Genomic DNA, 24,944 nt, shown 5'->3' on the forward strand with positions numbered 1-24,944 from the left:
ATCATTCATACGTTAACTTCAGTTGCTGAATTAACTATTGAGAGGACAAACTCATCATCATTATTCTCATAGGCATTAAAGTAACACGTAGGAAGCCAGTCCCCAGTTGTTTGGGTTCCACTTTCGTGTCAATTCAGTACAAGTAACCAGTGGATTAAGTGGTTGGATTAACAGTGTTAATTTTCTAATTGAATGATGGGAGCTAGCCATGTATAAGATGACAGTTAAGACAACAAGCATGGCATTGTGGTGCAGCGGTAGAGTTACTGCCTTGCAGTGCCAGAGACCCAGGTTCGATCCTGACCTGTCTGTATGGAGCTTGTACGTTCCCCCAGTGACCATGTGGGTTTTCTCTGTGTGCTCCGGCTTCCTCACACATCACAAAGACGTGCGGGTTTGTAGGTAAATTGCCCCGAGTGTGTAGGATAGAACTAGTGTATGGGTGATCACTGGTCAGTGTGGACTCGATGGGCGGAATGTCCTGTTTCCACGCTGCATCTCTAGACTAAACTAAACGATTGTATTGAAATAAATTTCCAGAAACGTTCTGAAGGTGGAAGAAAGCTGGAGGCAGACAGGCTTAAGGGGCAAATTCTTCAGCAAAAGCTGAAGGAATAGTTAATGGTGGAGTGATGGACATTAATGGTACATCACATCTCAAGAATGTTCGAGGAGGAGCAAAACACTGGAGACACTTGAAATCAGGGTTGCTCATTCTCAAGCAGGGAGCAGCAGATGATATTTCAAATTATACATTTAGCTGTGCATGTAACAGCTGTTTCACAATTGCTTATTTTTGCCATTTTGCTCCTACTTGTCCTTCCCCCACCCATCCACTCTAATTGCTTTCAGCCACTTCTTGGCATATGGAGTTTTGTCCATTTTCACAACTGCACCATTTAAATTTAGTGGAATTTATATATTTTTAATTTGACTTGAAAGTCAGACATTATATGGTCTTGGGTCCTTTGGGAAATCAAAAATTCTCTTCCTGTTGAGACTCAATCTGTAATTCATAGGCTCGTGCGAGATAGAATCTGTGTTGATATTAAAATTGATAATTAATGAATATGTACCAGAAAATAAGATGTCTTAATTGTATCAGCCTGTGTTACCTAGCCAAGTACTCCCTTGTGAGAAGATTCCCAAGGTCTGTGCCATTGTGCCAAGTGGAAAATGGGCACTCAGTTATCACTTTTTAAACTTTTTTTCTTATGCACATGCTTTTCATTCTGCTTTCCAATTCTGTTTCTTGTTGTGTTTTGATCCTTGCAGAACCCGCATCAACTCAGTCAGATTCAGACTCTGAGGCAGTTAAATGAGCGGCAACTGACTGAGAATAGGGCTCTGACCCGAGTGGTCATCAAGCTTACTGAGTCCCATAGGCAGTTGCAGGCTCTGGACCTGTAACTCCTTTTCTTTTCTTCATTGCTACTGCCCTTCGCAGCCAGGCAGGTGTTGAACTTTGGTTAGCTTTCTACTCCCACTTTCGCTCTGCTTTTTGGGCGAGGGCTGTTTTTGTTTTGCTACAGTGCTTTGTCCAAAATTGTGGAATGCAAATGTTTTGCTTTTCTTTTTTGAGAGTTGGGCAGTTCTACGTCACTTGTACATATTTGTGCTGCTGCTAATCTGTCTGCGTCTCAGTGATCCAGTGTTGTGAGAAAGCTCTCCAGCGTAGGTGATGTGGGTTTAAAGAGAGCCTGTGAGCTTGCCAAGATTCACCATCCCATGGCGCTGACCAACAGAAGGCAGTGGGCCAGCTTAGCCGACACAAATTGCATGGCTTTTTAACTGCACTGAGGATTGGTGTGAACTCTTAAAATCAACCACTGCCTGGTTTTCTGTGTTCACTTCACTCAAGGCTAAAACTCCAGTAACGCACCTGATATTTTGGTTGGCCAGCTTACAACCCAGCGGTATGAATGTTAATTTCTCTCATTCCAGTAACTCCTGCATTCCCTACTCCCTCCCATATCCCGGTCACCCTACCAGTTCCACAGTTCACATCCTTGTGTCCTTCTCTTCCCCAGCCAACAATGGGCCATTATGGACTCCACCTTTCCTGAGGTCATCTGTTGCCAGCCCTGATTTGCTCTGGTCTTTTCTCTCCTCCAGTGACTCTTGAGCACCAATGCCTTTATCCTTCTGCACTCGGTCACCACAGCAGCATCTGCCTTCGTGGGGCAGCTGCTGGTCACTTGCTTTGAGAATTCCCCGCTGCTCGCCACCCTTCAGTATCTGTCCATGTGTGTGCGTTGAGAACCAGTTGGAAAATGGGAGTCTGAAATCTTGATATGTTAATATATAGTTTAGTTCATGGAATCCAGTTTTATGTTGAGTCCTTTGTCGTAAGCCACAAGAATTGTAAATTAAAAATACAATTATACAGGTGTAATAACTTGAGTGCTTTGAGTACATTGAATGTATGAGGATGTTTTGACTAGTACATTGTTATAATGTATGTAACCTCGCTACAGCTTAGATCAAGTCAAGTCTACTTTATTTGTCACATACACATACAAGATGTGCAGTGAAATGAAAGTGGCAATGCCTGCGGATTGTGCTAAAACTACAAACAGAATAGATTTTTCTTTAAAAGACAACACAAAAAATAAATTAATACAGTAAATTAGTCCCTGGTGATATAAGAGTTAACAGTCCTGATGGCCTGTGGGAAGAAACTCCGTCTCATCCTCTCTGTTTTCACAGTGTGACAGCAGAGGCGTTTGCCTGACCATAGCAGCTGGAACAGTCCGTTGCTAGGGTGGTAGGGGTCCCCCATAATGTTGCTGGTTCTGGATCTGCACCTCCTGATGTATAGGTCCTGCAGGGGGGCGAGTGTAGTTCCCATGGTGCGTTCAGCCGAACGCACTACTCTCCGCAGAGCCTTCCTGTCCTGGGCAGAGCTGTTTCCAAACCAGATTGAGATGTTGCCGGACAAGATGCTTTCTACAGCCCCAGAGTAGAAGCACTGAAGGCAGTGAAGGTCATTGACATGGTCTGTACTTCATGAGGTTTGTAAAATAATTATCTGAGCGAGCTTGTGCCTCCTTTGGGGAACATTCACAGTTTTGTTCGTGGTTGGCTTAGGAGTTTAATTTTTTTGTAATATAAAGGATCTTCTTTCTGATCATTGGTGAGTTTTCTCTTATTTCGGCTTGTAAACATTCACATGATGTGCTCATTGGATTCATAAGGAGTGGACATCAACCAGGCCAATATTTCTTGGATTACCCCTTCCCTGTTCAGAGGGGTATCTAGAAGCAGCCCCACTGTTGGCCCTCAACTCAATACAGTAAACCCTCGTGTCAATGAACCACAGGAGGGGGGTGGGTATTGTCCACTATAACCAAGTGAGGGGGGTAAAGTTTAACCCCAGGCCATGGCGTTGGGTGGGAGTGGGGGGATAAACCAGCAGGGAGCCGCAGAGCCCTCGGCCCCACACGCAGTGTGCCGGGACGGGCCCAGTACTCACGCCATCTTCATGTTGCCAACGCTCTCCGCTCTCGCAACCGTAAGCTCTGGCCATGTGGTGGCCAGCTCGTTGCATAACTGGGGGAAGTGGGCGTGGTGCAACGGGAGCTTCGGTCCACTATAACCGAAATCCGTTATATAGAGGTCTGTAATTGCAAGGGTTTACTGTACAGTCCAGACCAGAGCGGCTGCAGATATCTGCCCTGAATCAGATGGCTTTTTACAGCAGATCAAAATATAAACACAATATCTAAACTTAAACTAAAACGCAGAAGATGAAGAATATGCCATTGCAATTATTAATTGCGCTCAATCTTCTCCAAACACTTCAAAGCCTATGAAATGCGGTCATTGTTTTGCCACGTGAAGTATGGCAGTAGTTTACACTCAGTACTGTTCCTATAAACACAAATTGGATAATAACCACAACAGCTGAGGAATGTCTGCCTAAACACCCCTGCTCTTAGACTAATGACAAGGGATCTATTAAATCCACTTGAGAGGATAGGTTGGCCTCAATTTTAATACCGACTCCTTGAATAACCTGAGATAGACACAACGTGCTGGAGAAACACAGCAGGTCAGGGACACTTCTTTCCGACCTGAAAGGTCACCTGTTACTTTTGTCCGGAGATGCTGCCTGACCTGCTGACCTGACCACCAGCACTTTGTGCGTATCTTCAGTATAAACCAGCAACAACAGTTCCATCCTACATCTTGAGTATCTTGATTTGATTTAAAATACTGTGTTGCTATCAGATGCTTCAATGTGGCCTTGATTGGTATCCAAAAGAAGCCCCCACCCCCAAGGTGTGCAGTAATCTTGGCAAGCACAGATATAAAGTTGTAATGCTCCACTCTCAAAGTCTGTACATGTTCCCCTGGCTCATTTTCCATGTTTCAGGCCGCTTACGTGTGATTAGCCTATGCGTGCTGAAGTTTGGAATGAATTGTCTTGATTTATTCTTTGTATCCGACAGATGCTACCAGACCTGAAAGCAGACAACCAGAGGCTAAAAGATGAAAATGGAGCTTTGATCAGAGTCATCAGCAAACTTTCCAAGTAAACGGGATTCTCGTTGCCATTGTACGATAGCTCCAAACTATTGTTGTCATTCAGCCAAGTGAATCAAAAGGACATGGAACGTCCTGCAAGGCTTCCATCCTTCAGAAAACCCACTTTACGGGCCTGTTTAATGTCTATATATGGATATCTATATTTATATATACATATAAATTTATGGCCATTTTAACAGAAACTGAAACTGCTGAAGAAGTGAAATGCCTAAAACTCTTGTTTACAATAAAATGAGGAATGCATTAGGAGGGCAGAAAGTGCCCTGATACTAAACCAGAATGCCTTACTTGTACATAAAACACGTCAACAAACTGCCTTTGTTGTTGCAACAGAGACGGCTAAGAATACAGCACGGTTTAACTGTGTCACAGAATTGTTGTCCTCCTTTTGCACGCTTAAGAGTGTTTTAAAATGTGGTAACCGCCCATGTGCCAGTTTAAGTTGGGACAGTATTCACAGAGCCATCTGTATTGAAAATAATGGACCCAAGTCCTACGTAACAGGTAGCTGCAGAGTACTGATTTGTCCCACTGTATTGATCAGATAGAGTTGGTGAAACATTTGCTTTCACTGTTTGTGCAATATGCATTTCTTTAAGATGCTTTAACAAGCCAGTTGAAGTAGGTCTATTTTACAAAAGATTATCTTGGCCTTCATCTGTCACAATTTTTAAGTCTAGCATAAATTCTTGGGTAATCTGTAGCTTTCACTTTCATTTTAGCAGGTACTGAGTGCGCGTGTATGTGTGTGTGTATTATAAATATATATATACTGTTTTAAGTTTCAGTGCACCATGTATGCGCAATGATTACACAAAACAGATTACTCTAAGGTGCATCTTTTTTTTAAAATGAAAATGAGGTTTTAAGGCTTAAAAAGTGCATATTCATGAAATGATTTCTTGGAAAAGTGCGGTGTCTTGAGTGGTAAACGGTATATTTGATGTGGGATTTCAATGTTCACAGATGCAAAAATATACGTGCATCAAAGATTCATGAGAGGTTTCTCACTCTGATTTACCTTCTGTGAGTCACACCAGGCCATTTAAGCTCTTGCCAAAGGAATATCACTTTTTTTTTTAAAACAAACGTTTGGGAAACTAAATTATGGCGTTCACAAACTTTTTTAGTTTTGTATCCATGATGGCTGACCGGGAGATTTACTAAAAGTTGGAAAACCATTGTGACAAAGTCCAGAAATCAAAACGCACTTCCTATATTTTTGTGGCCTTTTAAAGATGATTTCAGTGAACTCTTACCATTAGACCAATATTGTGCATCCACCCCTAGTTTATTTTGAATATCTATTTAAACATCAGTGCAACTTCACACGGCACATTATACGGCAAATAAAACCACTGAAGAGTTCGAACTTGCTGAGTCTTTGTACATTGTAAAACTTGCAGTAACTTGTATTATCATTAAATATATTGTATTAAATGTGAATTTATACCCCTTCATAAAAACACCATCGTTCTTGTGTTGCGTTGCTTATCATTCTATATGGCAAACTGGCCATTTGGCACCCAGTATCTTTGGTGCGGGGAAGTACCTTCTGATTAGTTTAATGTAGGCGTGGGATCAGATTCTTGCTTCCGATCTCAGGAGTTGGATTTTGTAAAGATATACCAGGGGAAAACTAGGTTTTCATGTTCAAACAGTATTGGGTGAGATTATTTGTCATTGGTGTGTGACAGTCTGCCGTGATTCGACACAAACAGAAACCGTGAGAGTAGAGGGTTTACACTGGTCTGTCACAGAGCTCTGAGTGTATGATGAGCTGTGAAACAGTGGAGTGTGGTCCTAAAATGTGGGTGCATGTTCACAGCTGCAATAGGCGCTACTGAAAAATGTTAGTGTTTTATATTTAGGTTATTTATATTGGAGTCTATGATGTGACCAGTCTGTCAGTTTTAATGGTAGTATTGCGCAGACAATGCACCTGCATGAAGTTGATTGCAAAAGCTACCGGCTATTTTTTTTGAAAAATGTATTTTGACATATACAAATAAAAATTAAAATGTTAACTTAGTGCTATTTCTTTGATCGTGAACTGAATAATAAATCGGAAGTGTTGCCTCGGCTTTTCAAATTGTTACAGCATCCTTCGTCGGTGCTTCACTGAACTGGAAGTTTGGCGTGTTTGGATTCCAAGTTTTGGAGCATGAAAATAAGGTAACCGAGAAAACATTGTGCTTTTGTTTGTAAAAGGCTTTCTCTGGAATCTGTGGGTATCTCTTAGTGGCGTTCAATACCTGGTATTCCAAAATCCCCCCCCAATGCCGGGACTAGGGTGGCGCAGCGGCGGAGTTGCTGCCTTACAGCGCCGGAGACCCAGGTTCCATCCTGACGATGGGTACTGTCTGCACGGAGTTTGTATGTTCTCCCTGTGACCGCTTGGGCTTTCTCCAGGTGCTCCTGTTTCCTCCCACACTCCAAAGACGTACAGGTTTGTGGGTTAATTGGCTTCTGTAAATTGCCCCTAGTGTGTAGCATAGTGCTAGCATGCGGGGTGATCACGGGTCGGTGTGGACTCGGTGGGCCGAAGGGCCTGTTTCCACGCTGTATCTCTAATGTTTAAAGTAAAGATATCAATATCATGCTGATCTGTTTGTTTTTTTAGAACACCAAGTGGATCAGGCCATACCTATGTTTTTGTTATTGGTCTCTGTTTTAATTTTCAATAATTTTCTTTCCAATCTGTTCAGTGCTATTTTTACTGAAATGCCTCACGGTCATGGAGTCAGTACAGCACGGAAAAGTGCCATCAGCACACCTTGTCCATGCAGATTAAGTCAGCAATCTATGCTTCTCCAATTTGCTTGCCTATCCATATATCTGTCCAGATGTCTTTTAAAAGTCATAATTGTATCCGCTTCTATAGCTTTTTCTCTCAGCTTGTTCCAGATACAGACTACCCTCTGAGTAAAAATGTTGCCCATGAAGTCCCTCTTAAATCTCTCCCCTCTCACCTTAACCCTGTGCCCTCTAGTTTTAGAATCCCCTACCGGGGAAAAGACTGTGAGCGTTCACTTTATTCATGCTCCTCATGATCTTGTACACCTCAATAAGGTCATGCCTCACCCTTCCATGCTGCAACAAAGAAAGGCCCAGCCTATCCAACTGCTCCCTATAACTCAAGCATGCAAGCCCAGGTAACATCTTGATGAATGTCTCCTGCACCCTCTCCAACTTCATGACAAGCTTCCTGTAGATGGGTGACCAGAACTGCACACAGTACTCCAAGTGTGGTCTCATCATCGGTAGGGTACATGTTGCAGGAGTGAATAGGCTTCACTTGTATTTGTCTGGCTGTGATCTGGTGGGCCATCCTTGGGTGTTTGAAGCTAGCACACTAATGAATGTACATCTCTTCTTTATCCCTCTCGTTTCCTTAAATGTCTCCGTCTGTCCCAGTTTTCTCCCCTTCGTCTTCTAACCCCTTAATCCCACTATCTTGCGCTTTCCCTCCACCCTCTGTACCCTATTTGTACTAAAGGCTTTGAAATCAGAAAAATGATGAGGCGTGTTGGGCATATTGTACAACCTGCTGGAAGTGGGTACAATTACATCATTTAACAGACATTTGGACAGGTACATCAGGATGAGAGTTGATGAGTGAAATGCAGGCAAATGAGCAAACTTGGGGAGGCACCTTGGTCGGCATGGGCGTGTTGGGCCATAAGGCCTATTTCTGTGCTGTGTAATTCTGAGTTTCAAAACATGCTCCAGTTTATCCTCTAGCCAACTGGCCTGTGCTTACTGCTGTCCAGGGAAAGTATAAATGCTTTTTATTTGCTGTGTGGAAGTTCAGTTGAGCCTGAAGAAGGGTCCCGACCCAATACGTGACCCATCCTTTTTCTCCAGAGATGCTGCCTGACCTACTGAGTTACTCCAGCACTTTGTCAATCTTTGGTATAAACCAGTAATTGCAGTTTTTGTTTCTACATTCAGTTAGCATACACTAGATTGAGTTGAGAGAGGTGTTAGGACTTTATTCCTTGGAATTAGGACTTATTCCTTGGAGCATAGGAAGATGAGGGGTGATCTTAAAGGTGTACAAAATCATGAGAGGAATAGATCGGGTAAACGAACAGAGTCACTTGCCTAGAGTAGGAGAATCGAGAACCAGAGGAAATTGGTTTAATGTGAGGGGGGAAAGATTTAACAGGAACCTGAGGGGTAACTTTTTTACACAATGGTTGGTGGGTATATGGAATGAGCTGCCAGAGGAGGTAGTTTAGGCAGGTACTATCACAATGTTTAAGAAGCAATTAGACAGGTACGTGGTTTGGAGAGATATGGGCCAAACGAAGGCAGGTGGGACTTGTGTAGATGGGACATGTTGGTCAGTATGGGCAAGTTGGGCTGAAGGGTCTGTTTCCACGCTGTATGACTGAGGTTAATTGTGGATTGCCCCCTCCTGTGTGTCAACGCAGCAGCTACAGATTTAAATGTGGTTATATTTGAGAATTTATCTTCTGCTTGGCATAAGTTGTAACTGAGAGTGGTTGTCACCTTTGTGTCTCACTATTGAATTCCAGCCACTCAGTAGGGGATCGAGCGCATCTGCCCAGGGCTTCACCAATAGGAACCTGTGTTCCTAACCCAAGTCAAGTCAAGTCAAGTCAAATTTATTTGTCACATACACATACTCGATGTGCAGTGAAATGAAAGTGGCAATGCCTGCGGGTTGTGCACAAAAATAATTACAGTTACAGCATATAAATAAAGTTAATAAGTTACTAAACATAGCACAAAAAGTGTCGACAAAAATTTAGTCTCTGGGGTTATCAAAGTTGACAGTCCTGATGGCCTGTGGGAAGAAGCTCCGTCTCATCCTCTCCGTTTTCACAGCGTGACAGCGGAGGCGTTTGCCTGACCGTAGCATCTGGAACAGTCCGTTACTGGGGTGGCAGGGGTCCCTCATGATCTTGCTTGCTCTGGATCTGCACCTCCTGATGTATAGGTCCTGCAGGGGGACGAGTGTAGTTCCCATGGTGCGTTCTGCCGAACGCACTACTCTCTGCAGGGCCATCCTGTCCTGGGCAGAGCTGTTCCCAAACCAGACTGTAATGTTGCCGGACAGGATGCTCTCTACAGCCCCAGAGTAGAAGCAATGAAGGATCCTCAGCGACACTCTGAATTTCCTCAGTTGTCTAAGGTGGTAAAGGCGCTGCTTAGCCTTACCCACCAGTGCGGCAATGTGCGTTGCCCACGTCAGATCCTCTGCGATGCGGACTCCCAAGTATTTGAAACTGCTCACCCTATCCACAATAGACCCATTTATCTCCAGTGGCGTGTACGTTCTTGGATGTTTAGCCCTTCTGAAGTCCACAATCAGCTCCTTTGTTTTAGTGACATTCAAGAGGAGGCTATTGTCCTGACACCAGAGTGCCAGATCAGCCACCTCCTAGGCCTTCTCATCGTTGTTGGAGATCCGGCCCACCACCACAGTGTCATCAGCAAACTTGATGATGGAGTTTGAGCTGAACCTGGCCCTACAGTCATGTGTGTACAGGGAGTACAGTAGGGGGCTAAGGACGCAGCCCTGGGGGGATCCTATGTTCAGGGTGAGGGAGCTAGATGTGTGTTCCCCCATCCTGACCACTTGGGGCCTGGCAGTGAGAAAGTCCAGGACCCAGGCACACAGAGGGGTGCTAAGCCCCAGTTCCAGCAGCTTCTCAACCAGTCTGCTGGGGACTATTGTGTTGAATGCTGAACTAAAGTCAATGAACAGCATCCTCACATAGCCCCCCTGGCTGTCCAGATGAGAGAGAGCGGTGTGTAGAACCTGGGAGACCGCATCATCCGTGGACCTGTTCGGACGGTATGCGAACTGTAGTGGGTCCATGTTGCGAGGAAGGAGGGCGCAGATGTGCTTCTTGACTAGCCTCTCCAAGCATTTCATGACAACCGAGGTGAGGGCCACCGGTCGGTAGTCATTTAAACACGCTGGAGAGGCATTCTTTGGCACCGGTACAATGATGGATCTTTTGAAGCATGCAGGCACCATGGACTTTGCCAAGGAGAGGTTGAATATTGTGGTGAGCACTGGAGCAAGCTGAGTAGCACAAGACTTTAGTACTCGCCCAGATATACCATTTGGGCCTCCAGCTTTCCTCGTGTTCACACGCGTCAGAGCCCACCTCACCTCATGCTCGGACACCGAGAATGTGTGCACATCCCCGGCGGTGGATCCCCCTCCAGCCTCGCTAGCCAGCGCCCCTTCGGTGCTGTTTTTAGACGGCGAGCTGGTGGTGTTACCCGTCTCAAACCGTGCGTAAAAAGAGTTCAGGTCATCAGCTAAGGAGGAGCCGGCACTTCCGGTTGAGGGGGTGCTGGACCTGTAGCTAGTTATAGTCCGTAGCCCCTGCCAAAGGCGCCTGGTGTCCTGCTGCTCCATCTGTGACTCCATCTTGTCCCGGTACCTCTTTTTTGCATCCTTCACTGCCCTTCGCAGTCGGTAGGACTCTCCCTTGTAGTCGTCCATGTTGCCGGATGCCAGGCCGGAGTTGTAAGCAGCGGTGCGAGCATTCAAGGCCACGCGAATAGACCTGTCCACCCAGGGTTTTTGGTTAGGGAAGATACTGACCCTTACCGTGGGGATGATGGTATCGGCTATTGTGGCAATGAAGTCCGTAACCGCTTCCGCAAACTCATTTACGTCTCTGGAACTTGCTTGGAACATGTTCCAGTCGACTTCGCTCAGTGCATCTTGCAGCATGGCCTCTGAATGGTCAGCCCACCGCTTTACGTCCCTCGTCACTGTCGCTTCCCGTACTATCCGTTGTTTGTACTCCGGCAGCAGGAAAATGGCAGCGTGGTCAGATTTCCCAAAAGGAGTTTTTGTGGACATCTTCATCCTCTCACTACTGAGGTCTGAGGTTCCCACCTGCATTAAAAGGTTGTCAATAATACCAGTGACCACGAAGAGTAAGGTGACAAGCCGCAATGACTGTTCTCCACAGACACTGCCTGATCTGCTGGGCATTTCCAGCATTCTCTCTTTGGTTTCAGCAACAGCTCTGATCTGCATTTCGAGTCAAGGCAAGACTGTTCAATTGTCACATGTGCTGACAATGGAAGAATTAAGTTCTTACTTGCAGCAACATAACAAGCCTGTAAATACAATACTCAGATAGCATATAATAAAAAACATTCAAGAAAGCATTTGTCGATATACCGAATCTCCTCAATCTTCTAAGGAAGTACAGACATTGATGGGCTTTCTTGGCAATGCTATCAATATGCTGGTTTCAATATGCTGGGAGAGGTTGGACAGACTCGGGCTGTTTTCGCTAGTACGTCAGAGGTTGAGGAGAGACCCAATAGAAATATGTACAATTATGAGAGGCAGAGAAAGGGTTGACAGTTAGAATCCCAGGGTGGAAATGTCACAAAAAAAACTAGAGAACATAGCTTTAAGCTAGGAGGGCAAGTTATTATTTTTAAAAGAGTGGTGGGTGCCTGGAACGTCCAGCTGAGGTGGTGGTGGGAGCAGACACGATAGTGTTTTTTAGGAGCATGAGGATGTGAATCACATACAGCCAGAGGAGATTCGTTTACCTGGGTATCATCTATGGTGCAGACATGGTGGGTTCCATGGCCTGTTCCTGTGTTGTACTGTTCTCTGAATTAAAACATCACCTGTCTTTTCCCCCCACAAATGTTGCCTGACCCACTGAGTTCCTTCTGCAGTTTAAGTTTTAATTAAAATTCCATCAACTGCAGGCTCTCGTGACTACACCATTTTCTGTTTGAGCACTTTATCATTAATTTTCCCAGGAAACCAACACTGGATTGTGAAGACAGACACAAAATGTTGGAGTAAATCATCGGAACAGGCAGCATTTCTGGAGAAAAAGAATGGATGAAGTTTTGGGTCGAGGCCCTTCTTCAGATGAGATTGTTCTAATTTGTGATCTAAACCTGAACTTTCATCAAAAAGTGAATGTTTTTAAAACCAGTAGATGGTGCTGGAACCTTCCAGCTTTATCATTCATTCACTACCTTTGTTGTTGCACACCATTCTGTCAACCATGCACACATTTTGCTGGGTAACATGAGACACAACCTCTGACTGGAACAAGTGCATCAATTTCCTTCATACATCTGGTTCTCATGTACATTTCTACATTTCTACATTAGGAACCCCCTAATCGACCTTACGAGGTAATTCTAATTGACATCAGTCACGGTCTATTTCCATTAAGCTACAAACATGAATAGAGAAAAAAGTGTGTTTGTGTGGGTGTGTTATTGTGCACAATTCTGGTTGCCCTGCTTTCAGAAGGATATTAAAGTGAAAAGGGAGCAACAAAAGATTTACGTGGATGGTGCCGGGTCTGGAAGGTTTGTGACATTTTTCTTCTGGAGTTTAGTTTAATGTCACATCTGCAGAGGTACAGTGAAAAGCTTTTTGCATCCAGTCAAAGAAAAGACTAGGCCTGAATGCAATCAAGCCGTCCACAGTGCACAGATAAAGGGTACAACATTAAGTGCGAAATACACCATTGAAGCAAGATACAGGTCCACCACTGAATTTCCTGCAACTGGTGATCTAGCACCTTTAATCTGAACAAAATTACAAGCGTGCACTTGCAATCCCCTCCAGAAGTCCCCCATAAGATGTGGTGCCTTGGCTGGGTGAGGCGGCCGACTTCGACCTCATCGGGACTTCCACACGATCAGCGGGTCAAATTTGCCCCCTGGGGCCGGACCTTTGGAACTCCCGCCTGGCCGGAGCTGGCGGATCTGTTCCCATAGCCAACTTCTGCAACCAACTTTGTGGGCCGATATCTCGCCCTCCTGAGGCCGTGACCTCTGTTGGTCCGGCAAAACAGATAATCCAGCAAGGCTTTGGAACGAAGGGTGGTGGGTGTATGGAACAAGCTGCCAGAGAAGGTACTTGAGGCAGGTACTATCCCAACTTTTAAGAACGGACAGGTACATGGGTAGGTCGGGTTTGTAGGGATATGGACCAAATACAGGCAGGTGGGACTAGTGTAGTTGGGACATGTGGGGAAGTTGGGTGGAAAGGCCTGTTTCCACACTATCATTCTAGGACTCTGCAGTTCCTTCCAACGCAGTTTGTTGTTTTGTTCCACCTCTTGCTCTGTAAGCCGGTGGATCACAGCTAATCAGTTGATTACCCTGCCACCTTCCTACCTCCACCCCATTCATGGCATGGGATCTGTCATCTCACCTTCACCCACACCACACACCCTCTCTCATACCTCTCCTTACCTTTCCACCCATTGCTGAAAATCTATATCCCCTAATTGCTGGCCTCTTATTAAGGAAACGGTTCTTTCCTGTTCAGCCTGTAATTTTATACTCCTTAATTAAATTACACCTCCCTCCTCTTTGTTCAAGTCTGAGCAAATGTAATCTTCCCTTTCCGCTTAACCTTTCTTGCAACTTGGGTAACATCCTTTCGAATTTCTCTCCAACCAGTTTCATGCAATCACGGCTTGGACTCGATAAACACAGATAGGGTGGTCAAAAAGGGTTTTGGTACATTGGCCTTCATCGGTCAGAGTACTAAGTAAAGAAGTGGGGAGGTCATGCTGCAATTTTTGGTGTGTCAGTTTTAGGCACCATGTTATTGGAAAGATGTTATCAAACTGAAAAGGGTGCAGGGAAGATTTACAAGGATGTTGTCAGGGATCGAGGGCCTGAGCTATAGGGAGAGGTTAGGCAGGCTAGGACTTTATTCCTTGCAGTGCAGGATGAGAGGTGATCTTATTGAGGTGTACAAAATCATGAGAGGAATAGTTTGTGTAAATGCACAGATCCTTCTGCCCAGAGTATGGGAATTAAGAACCAGAAGACAAAGGTTTAAGGAAAGGGGGAATTATTTTACACAAAGGGTAGTAGGTGTATGGAACGAGCTGCCAGAGGAGGTAGTTGAGGCAGGTACTATCGCATTGTTTAAGATGCATTTACACTAGTACATGGATGGGAAATGTTTAATGGGATATGGGCCAAATGCAGGCAGGTGGGACAAGTGTCGATGGGGCATGTTGGTCAGAAGGGCCTGTTTCCACGCTGTGTGACTATGACCAAATGTCGGCCAAACTGGCTGAGGAAAATTATCATGAAGGGCAGGGCCGATGCTGATGTTGGGGGAGTCCAGAACCAGGGGCCACAGTTTAAGAATAAGGGGTAGGCCATTTAGAACAGAGATGAGGAAAAACTTTTTTAGTCAGAGAGTTGTGAATCTGTGGAATTCTCTGCCTCAGAGGGCAGTGGAGGCCAATTCTCTGAATACATTCAAGAGAGAGCTAGATAGAGCTCTTAAGGATAGCGGAGTCAGGGAGTATGGGGAGAAAGCAGGAACGGGGTACTGATTGAGAATGATCAGCGATGATCACATTGAATGGCGGTGCTGGCTCGAAGGGCCGAATGGCCTACTCCTGCACCTATTGTCTATTGGTAGACATCCGTAACTCTCGATGTAGGTACAAGGAACTGCAGATGCTGGCTGGTGAAAAAAGTCAAGTGCTGAAGTAAGTCTGGGTCAGGCAGCATCTCTGGGAGAACATGGATGGGTGATGTTTTGGGTCGAGACCCTTCAGACTGTAACAGTCTCATAATCTTTAGACATTGCTGCTGCTGGCTTGTTCTCCCAGATCTGCTAACGGAATTTACATTCCCAGTTGCTGTGGTGGGAACTTGTTTTTGGATCATTCACTGGTTATGAATCAATAATATAACCACTGACACCACAAGATGGTGAATCAACATTGTTCTGGGAGCAGCCTGGCTGTACATGGGTTGACATTTTCCAGATGTTTCTTCAAAGCTGCTTTGACTCCCTGCTCCCCCTCCCCCACCAAAGTTCTGGGACACCGCTTCTGAAGTACATAAGTTCACAAGTCATAGGAGCAGAAGTAGGCCACTCGGTCCATCGAGTCTATTCCGCCATTCAATCATGGCTAATCTATCTTCCCCTCTCAACCCCATTCTCCTGCCTTCTCCCCATAACGTTTTAATGCCCTTCCTAATCAACAGTGCTGGAGCAACTCAGCGGATCAGGCAGCATCTCTGGAGAGAAGGAATAGGTGATGTTTCAGGTCGGAACCATTCTTCAGCAGAAGTGTTACCTTTAGCCTCTAATGAAAGTGAATGTTTAATAGTTTATAAGACATAGGAGCAGAATTTGGCCATTCAATCTGCTTGATTCTACTCTGCCAGTCAATCATGGATGATCTATTTTTCTCTCTCAATGCCTATCTACTCCTGCCTTCTCCCCATAACTTTTTGACACCATTACTAATCAATAACTTGTCAATCTCAGCTTTAAAAATATCCAATGACTTGGCCTCCATAGACGTCTGTGGCAATGAATTCCACAGATTCACCACCCTCTGGTTAAAGAAATTCTCCTAATTTACTTTTTAAAGGTACGTCCTTTTATTCTGAGGCTGTGCCCTCTGGTCCTGGACTCATTCACTAGTGGAAACATCCTCTCCGCATCCACTCTATCCATGCCATTCACTGTTTTTAGATTTAGAGATACAGCGCAGAAACAGGCCCTTCGGCCCACCGGGTCCGCGCCGCCCAGCAATCCCCGCACATTAACACTATCCTACACCCACTAGGGACAGTTTTAAAAAAAAGGTTAATTTTGCCCAGCCAATTAACCTACATACCTGTACGTCTTTGGAGTGTGGGAGGAAACCAAAGATCTCGGAGAAAACCCACACAGGTCACGGGGAGAACGTACAAACTCCGTACAGACGGCGCCCGTAGTCAGGATCGAACCTGAGTCTCCAGCGCTGCATTCGCTGTAAGGCAGCAACTCTACCGCTGCAGTTTCAATGAGGCCCCCCTTTGTCCTTTGAAACTCCAGCGAGTGCAGGCCCAGAGCTGTCAAATGTTCATGATACGTTAACAATCATCCCCGGGATCATTCTCGTAAACAAGCGGATGAACTGAAATGTTCATCTCTTTGCTCCGAGTTCTACCTAACGTGGTCACCCACATTGGTCCAATGGGAATGTAGAATCAGACCTCAAGTTCACACTTAATTTTGACCTTTTCAAATAAGATTTCCACTTATTCTCCGTAACATTCCCCAGAAACAAGTTCAGAGTGGTTCAGCCAAAATGTTTGTTTAATTTGTGCTGGATAATGGTGCATTTTATAATGAATCTGCATGAAAATAATAATGTTACTCTTTCTTGCGCTGTTGTCTCTGGGCAGTTTAGTTTGAGTTTAGAGTTTGGAGATACAGCATGGAAACGGGCCCTTCGGCCCACCGAGTCCACACCGACCATCAATCTCCTGTTCAAACTAGTTCTAAATTATCCCACTTTCGCATTCACTTCCTACACTAGGGGCAATTTACAGAGGGCCAATTAACCTAAAAACCTGCACATCTTTGGGATGTAGAAGGAAACCAGAGCACCTGGAGGAAACCCACGTGGTCACAGGGAGAACGTACAAACTCCATACAGACAGTTATGAGAAGCTATGACAAGAATTCAGGATGGACAATAACTAGCGGCTTGGCTCACAATTCAAGACATCCCATGAATGCCAATCGCGCCTCCCCCCCCCCCCCCCCCCAACTGTATTCAACTTTCACTTGCCAGGGGCTTTCTCTCACCCCTACTCTTTTCCAGCTTTCTCTCTGGGGTGGGACAAGTCCATCAGACTGAAGGGTCCCAACCAGAAATGTTGCTTGTCCATTCCCTCCCCAGATGCTGCCTGATCCGCTAAGTTCCTCCAGCACTTTGATTTGCTCAAGGTTCCAGCATCTGCAGATCCTTGTGTCTCCATCAATGAAAATCGTCTTCATGTATCTGGCGCTCTTTTGCCTCCTTTTCACCTCCAGGCTTTGTGACTTTCTCCGCCCATCCGCTAATCACCTCCTCTCCCCTTCACCTGTATCCACCTATCACTTGCCAGACTTTATCCTGTCCCCACCTTCTCTTTCCAAGCTTTCTCCCACCTGCTCCAATCAGACTGAAGAAGGGTCCCGACCCAAAACATCGTCTGTTAATTTCCTCCGCAGATGCTGCCTGACCGGCTGAGTTTCTCCAGCACTTTGTGTTTTGTCCATAGATTAATAAGTCATGGATGTCAAATGTCACCAAACCCTGCTGCAAAAGTACTGGTAAATACTTAATAGCGGTAACAGAATGCACGCTGAATGATCTCCTTGTTACTAATTAATGTTGTCACGTGGACATCTCTGTGTGGGCAGCCTGGAGGTGGTGTCAGTGTCAAGTGGAACTATGCTGGGCCTTGCAGTGAGCCTGCTGTGAATTCACAAACAACTATGTATAACCTCCTCCAACCTCATCTATTGCATCTGCTGCTCCAGATGTCAACTTATTTACATCAGTGAAACCAAGCGCAGGCTTGGCGATCGCTTCGCTCAACACCTGCGCTCGGTCCGCGTTGGCCAAACTGGTCTCCCGGTGGCCGAGCACTTCAACTCCCACTCCCAGTCTGACCTTTCTGTCATGGGCCTCCTCCAGTGCCATAGTGAGGTCCACCAGAAATTGGAGGAACAGCACCTCATATTTCGCCTGGGCAGCTTGCAGCCCAGTGGTATGAACATTGACTTCTCTAACTTTAGATAGTTCTTCTGTCCCTCTCTTCCCCTCCTCCTTCCCAGATCTCCCTCTATCTTCCTGTCTCCACCTATATCCTTCCTTTGTCCCGCCCCCCTGACATCAGTCTGAAGAAGGGTCTCGACCTGAAACGTCACCCATTCCTTCTCTCCTGAGATGCTGCCTGACCTGTTGAGTTACTCCAGCATTTTGTGAATAAATACCTTCGATTTGTACCAGCATCTGCAGTTATTTTCTTATACTAACAACTATGTATAAAGTCACTTGTTTCTGGCCAATCTCAGCTTGGGACAAAGAAGGAAGAAAACTACCGTCTAATGTTGAAGATACTTAGCAAGCCTATCGTTCGACTACAAATAGCACAGGTTCTGCCATTTGAGTTTAGTTTATTGTCACGTGTACCGAGGTACAGTGAAAAGCTTTTTTGTTGCGTGCTCTCCAGTCAGTGGAAAGACTATACAAGATTACAATCAAGCTGTCCAGAGTGTACAGATACAGAACAAAGGGAATAACCTTTAGAGTAAGGTAAAGACCAATTAAATATATATATATATATATATCCCTTTATTCGTCCCACACCGGGGAAATTTACAGTGTTACAGCAGCAAAGTGGATAGCAAGAAATCATTCATTATAAATAAAAGTAAAGGCAAGGATAAATTGTCATCAGTTTACTGTGTATTCCTTAACTGTCACTGTTGACTCGTCTGCTGGGAGCAGTGCTGATTGTGCAGGCTCACTGCACTGAAGGTCTCCAATGAGGTAGATGGGCGGTCAGGACTGCCCTCCAGTTGTTTACGGGATGGTTCAGTTGCCTGTAAACAACTAGGAAGAAACTGTCCCTGATCCTGGAGGTGTGCGTTTTCACACTTCTGTACCTCTTGCATGATGGAAGAGGGGAGGAGGGAGTGCCTGGGGTGACATAGAACTATTCTCTCTCTCTCCCTCTCTCTCTCTAACTGTGTTTTCCCGAGTATCTCCTTACTTCAACGTTACGCAGGCTTGGAGTTTGGACATCATGCACAGGTCTATTGCCATCTCATTCACAAAGTTTGTCACCCACGGTTAATGAAGGTAACTGGGTACACAGCGTTGCATCACTGCGCCAGAGACGCTGGTTCGATCCTGACCTCGGGTGCTGTCTGTGTGGAGTTTGCACCTTATCCCTGTGACCATGTGGGTTTTCTCCGGGTACTCCAGTTTCCTCCCACATCCCAAAGACGTGCGGGTTTGTAGGTTAATTGGCCCCTGTAAATTCTGTGCAGGGAGTGGATGAGAGAGTGGGATAACATATAACTAGTGTGAACAGGTGGTCGATGGTCGGTGTGGGCCAACGGGTCTATTTTCATGCTGTATCTTTCAATCCATCAATCAAGCATGCATCAGTTATGATCTTGCTCAGTAATGGGACAGGCTGAGAGTTTGCTGTACGTTAATGTTTTTTGGAAAATTCGATTGAAGTTGGACTGTAAAAGACACCTGGACCCATTCTGTGTGTGACGCACTGTCACGGGATACAGACCCATGTTCCCAGCTAGAAAACAAGCTATGGCACATGGATATGCAGGGAACGGAGGGACAAGGCTCGCATGCAGGCATTGTGGGCTGAAGGGCCTGTTCCTGTGCTGTACTGTTCTTATATAATATAATATGTCAGGCAGCATCGGTGGAGAAAAATAAAAGGTGCGTTTTGGTTCGAAACCCTTCTTCAGACATTGAAGAATAGGGTCTGAAGAAGGGTCCGACCCGAAATGTCACCTTTTCCTTTCCTCCGGAGATGCTGCCTGACCCGCTGAGTTACTCCTGCAATTTGTGTCGTCTTTTGTAAACCAGCATCTGCAGTTTCTTGTGTTTTCAATTCCTTGTGTCTTGAGTTGGTCTGAGAGGGCAGAACCTCTCTGGTACAGTATTACAGAGACCAGGACAACACGTGAGACAACCTCAAGGCTGATGTATCCATGTGGCATTCTTTGTTTTGCCTTGAAAACCGCTGTGATATCAGCGATCCTCATGAGAAGGAACAGTAAATTCTTTCTCCTTGAGACTGCTCTGAATGGTTCACCTTGACCCACTTTGGAAGCTGTAACGTTGAGCTGACAAGCCAGCAATTCCGTAAATATTTTGGATTACTCTGAGTATTTGTGAGTCAGCTGATTAGAAACCCCAAGTCTATCGGCTCATTCCATTCTGCAGAGTTTTTTAGACCAAATATGTTGAAGGAATGGTGAAAGATCAGTGCTGCCTGTTCCAATTCCATCATCTGTAGGGTAACCATGTGGAGCTTTGACTTGGGATATTAGGCCCACAAGGAGTTTCTGAACTCCGGTTTCTCTCTCAAACCCTCTGGGGGTTTTTCTCCTCCCCAAATTGGAAGGGCTAGAATTAGGATTATTAGTTTCAGAATGAGGGGTAATTCAGGAGACTGAGGGGTGATCTTATAGAGGTGTACAAAATCATCAGAGGAATAGATTAGGTAAATGCACAGTCTCTTGCCCAGAGTAAAGGAATGGAGAACCAGAGGACATAGGTTTAAGGTGAGGGGGGAAAGATTTAATGGGAACCTGAGGGGTAACTTGTTTGGGGCAATGAACGCTGGGTGTTTGGAACAAGCTGCAGGAGGAGTTAGTTGAGGGAGGTACTATTGCAATGTTTAAGAAGCATGTAGACAGGCACATGAATAGGAAAGGTTATGGGCTAAGCGCAGGCAGATAGGACTGGGGTAGATGGGGCATATTGGTGGGTGTGTGCGAGTTGGGCCGAAGGGCCTACTCCACCGTCCACGCTGTATGACTCTCTGACTCTATTAAGGCACATTCATCAATGACTTCCAATGGCAATATTTTTACTGATAGTTAAAAGAGGCCGGATCGGAGGCTGCAGAGAGTGGTGGACACTGCCCGTTCCATCACAGGTACTGACCTCCCTACAAGCGAAGGGATCTACAGGTGCCTATGCCTTGAGAAGGCAGCTAATGCAATCAAAGACCAACACCACCCTGACCGTGCTCTCATCTCGCTGCTACCATCAGGAAGAAGGTACAGGAGCCAGGGAACCCTGCCCTCCAGGTTAAAAAACCTCTTCCCAACAACCATCAGGATCCTGAACATTGCACAACACTAACCTCAGCAGCGACCTGCTGTGGAATTCATTTTAGTTGCACTACAGACTTTGGCTTTGCGCTATTACGGCCATGTTATCTAGTCTTACTGATTGTATTACTGTTTATTGTACATTTATTTGTTGTGTCATTGCGTTAATGTCCTCGTAAAATTGAAGCAAGGAAGAATTTAATTGTGCTGTTCCTTGCGCCAATAACAATTAAACACTCTTTACTCTTGATAGACACCAAATGCTGTGTATGGAATGAACTGCCAGAGGAGGTAGTTGAGGCAGGTACTATCGCAACGCTTAAGACATGTGGACAGGTACATGGATGGGACAGGTTTAGAGAGACATGGGCCAAACGTGGGCAGGTGGGACGTGCAGATGGGGGCATCTTTTCAGCATGGGTGAGTTGGGCCAAAGGGCCTGTTTCTGTGCTGTACGATTCTCTGAATCTGTGACTAAATTCTCCGTGATGTTAAGCTACAACAGTGCAGGGGGAAGGGAACAGGAGGGGACATGAGGTCATGGGAAGGACTTTCACAAGCCCTTTCATGGACAATGAAAGAGATGTTTGACTTGCACTTGCCTCTCCACCTCTGCATGTCGGAAGGGGTGGACAAAGACGTTAAGTCTGGCGCTAAAGATTTTAATGGTAATTTAAAATATTGACTCAATGCATTGGAGTGAAATAAACACAATTGCTGCACCATTAATCTCATCTCAGAGAACAAGGGAAACGTGTATATTTACTTAGATGCAGGAAGTCCGATCTTAACATTGTCCTCACCCTCCCCACTGAGGGTCTGTGAGGTTGTTCATTCTCAGGACTATGCAAAAGTGATTTGAGTTCTACACCACTCCTGTTGGGCAGAAGATACAAAAGGGTTGTGAATGCAGCCCAGTCCAGCACACAGACTGACCCCCCCCCCCCCCCCCCCAACCATCGACATTTTAGTTTTAGATCAGTTTTGAGATACAGCATGGAACCAGGCCCTTTTGCACACCTAGTCCACGCTGACCAGCGATCACCCATACACTATTACTATTGTACACACCAGGGACGATTTACAATTTTTACCGAAGCCAATTAACTTACAAACCTGTACGGGAGCACCCGGAGGAAACCCACGCCATCACAGGGAGAATGTGCTAGCTCTGTCCAGACAGCACCCACTGTCAGGATTGAACCCAGGTCTCTGGTGCTGTAAGGCAGCTGCTCTACCACTGAGGGGGGATCTTCTAGAAACATATAAAATTCTTAAGGGGTTGGAGAGGCTAGATGAGGGAAGATTGTTCCCGATGTTGGGGGAGTCCAGAACCAGGGGTCACAGCTTAAGGATAAGGGGGAAGTCTTTTAGGACCGAGATGAGAAAACATTTCTTCACACAGAAAGTGGTGAGCCTGTGGAATTCTCTGCCACAGAAGGTAGTTGAGGCCAGTTCATTGGCTATATTTAAGAGGGAGTTAGATGTGGCCCTTTGTGCTAAAGGGATCAGGGGGTATGGAGAGAAGGCAGGTACAGGTTACTGAGCTGGATGATCAGCCATGATCATATTGAATGGCGGTGCAGGCTTGAAGGGCTGAATGGCCTACTCCTGCACCTATTTTCTATGTTTCTATATTTCTATGTAAGAACTTCATATTTGATGAAAAGGATTTGATAATTTAATCTTTTCACATGTTGCTCCTCCCGGTGGCAATGTAGGTTTATGACTTACATAAGAGGAGAGATGAGATTTTTATTCTTCTGAAGTATTATATCTGGAAGGGCGAGAGAAACAGATTTGTTTGGAGGAGGACTGTGTTTCGTTGGACTATTTCCGAGGCAATTGAAGAGGCCACTACACTGGTGGTTCTGGAGCCACGTATGGGCCAGTGCAGATAAGAACAGCAGACGAGTGTGAGAGAGGATTGATTTAAGCAGGATCTGAATGGTAGATTTTACACATAAGCACAGTGGCGCAGCGGTAGAGTTGCTGCCTCACAGCGTCAGAGACCCAGATTGGATCCCCTCTCTCCCTCTTCTCTCTCTCTCTCTCTCCCCTTCTCTCTCTCTTCTTCTCTCTCTCTCTACTTCTCTTCCTCCTCTTCTCTCTCTCTCTCTCCGCTTCTCTCTCTCTCTCTCTCTCTCTCCACTTCTCTTCCTCCTCTTCTCTTCTCTCCCTCCCCTTCTCCCCTCTCTCTCTCCGGTGCTGTCTGTGTGGTGTTTACATGTTCTCCCTGTGACCGGGTGGGTTTTCTCCGAGTGCTCCGGTTTCCTCCAGCACTCCAAAGATGTGCAGGTGGCTTCCATAAATTGTCCCTAGTGTGTAGGATGTGACTAGTGTACGAGGTGATTATTGGTCAGCACGGACTCGGTGGACCACCCTGTATCTCTAAACTAAACTAAACAAAACACCCAGATGGTGGAAGGAACTGCGGACTAGAGGACGATACATTATTATTAATATTGTTATTAGTATTGGTTATGTTATTGTTGTCACGTCTACCAAAATACAGTGAAAACATTTATTGCATGCTCTCCAGGCAAATCATACAATAGACCGTAACGTCACCCATTCCTTCTCTCCAGAGATGCTGCTTATCCTGCTGTGTTTCTCCAGCGTTTTGTGTCAGTCTTCAAATCATGCAATACATGAGTACAGCAGTTTGAGTCTAATTTACTGTCACGTGTACCGAGGTACAATGAAAAGCTTTTGTTGCATGCTAACCAGTGAGTGGAAAGACTATTCATGATTACAATAGAGCCATCCACAGTGTACAGATGCAGGATAATAACGTGAATAGCGTTTAGTGCAAGATAAAGTCCAGTGAAGTTCGATTAAAGATACCCTGAAGGTCTCCAATGAGGTAGATGGGAGCTCAGGACCGCTCTCTAGTTGGTGATAGGATGGTTCAGTTGGGAAGAAACTGTCTCTGAATCTGGAGGTGTGCGTTTTCACACTTCTGTATCACTTGCCTGGTGGGAGAGGGGAGAAGAGGGAGTGACCGGGATGAGAGTGGTCCTTGATCTTTCAAACATTCATTGTTCTTTATGTCTCCACATCACCGTCGATATCTCCCTCGTTTCCCTTATCCCTAACCAGTCTGTAGGGTCTCGACGCCAAACGTCACCCATTCCTTCTCTCCACAGATGCTGCCTGTCTCACCGAGTTACACCAGCGTTTTGTGTCCATCTCTGGTCCTTGGTTATTCTGGTGGAGCAAAGGACAAATAGAGCGATGTTATGAGTTCCACAAGCGACCTGTTTACACCTGTCTGCCTGCAATGGCGCTCCCTCAGACCCCCCCCCCCCGTGGGCGGCGCTCCCTCACTCCTGCTCCCCTTGTGTGCGGCGCTCCCTCACCCCTCCCCTTCCCTCTGTGGGCGGCGCTCCCTCACTCTTGCTCCCCTCGTGGGCGGCGCTCCCTCACTCCTGCTCTCCCGTGGGCATTGCCCCTTCCTCTGGGCGGCGCTCCCTCAACCCTCCCCTCCCCTCCGCGGGCGGCGCTCCTTCACTCCTGCTCCCCTGCGGGCGGCGCTCCCTCAACCCTCCCCTCCGCGGACGGCGCTCCCTCACTCCTGCGGTCTATGATAACCCCTTTGAAGGGGAGGGCAGCGCAGCGCAGCGCAGCGGCGGGTCACGCCATCTCCCGGGCCTCCTTGACTGTGACCTGTCGCGGTGATGAACACACCCCTCGGGCCGCAGTCAGAGCC

The 24,944-nt window shown here is 46.0% G+C and overlaps 1 protein-coding gene across 12 annotated transcripts in view; it reads left to right on the forward strand.

The window, feature by feature from the left end:
* ppp1r12a (protein phosphatase 1, regulatory subunit 12A) overlaps window positions 1-6,539 on the forward strand; it is a 117,707-nt gene extending 111,168 nt beyond the window's left edge. For 9 of the 12 annotated variants that reach the window (XM_078417133.1, XM_078417135.1, XM_078417140.1 and 6 more), the window contains 2 exons: window positions 1,276-1,451; window positions 4,455-6,539. In XM_078417133.1, the coding sequence (XP_078273259.1) occupies window positions 1,276-1,410 (135 nt within the window). In that variant the 3' untranslated portion in view covers window positions 1,411-1,451; window positions 4,455-6,539. Of the gene's footprint in view, window positions 1-1,275; window positions 1,456-4,454 lie in introns of all 12 variants that reach the window. The other 3 variants (XM_078417137.1, XM_078417145.1, XM_078417134.1) reach the window with 2 other exon arrangements.
* Window positions 6,540-24,944: the final 18,405 nt, after the last annotated feature.

Source organism: Rhinoraja longicauda, chromosome 20, assembly GCF_053455715.1.
Source record: "Rhinoraja longicauda isolate Sanriku21f chromosome 20, sRhiLon1.1, whole genome shotgun sequence".
NCBI classification, from domain to species: Eukaryota; Metazoa; Chordata; class Chondrichthyes; order Rajiformes; family Arhynchobatidae; genus Rhinoraja; species Rhinoraja longicauda.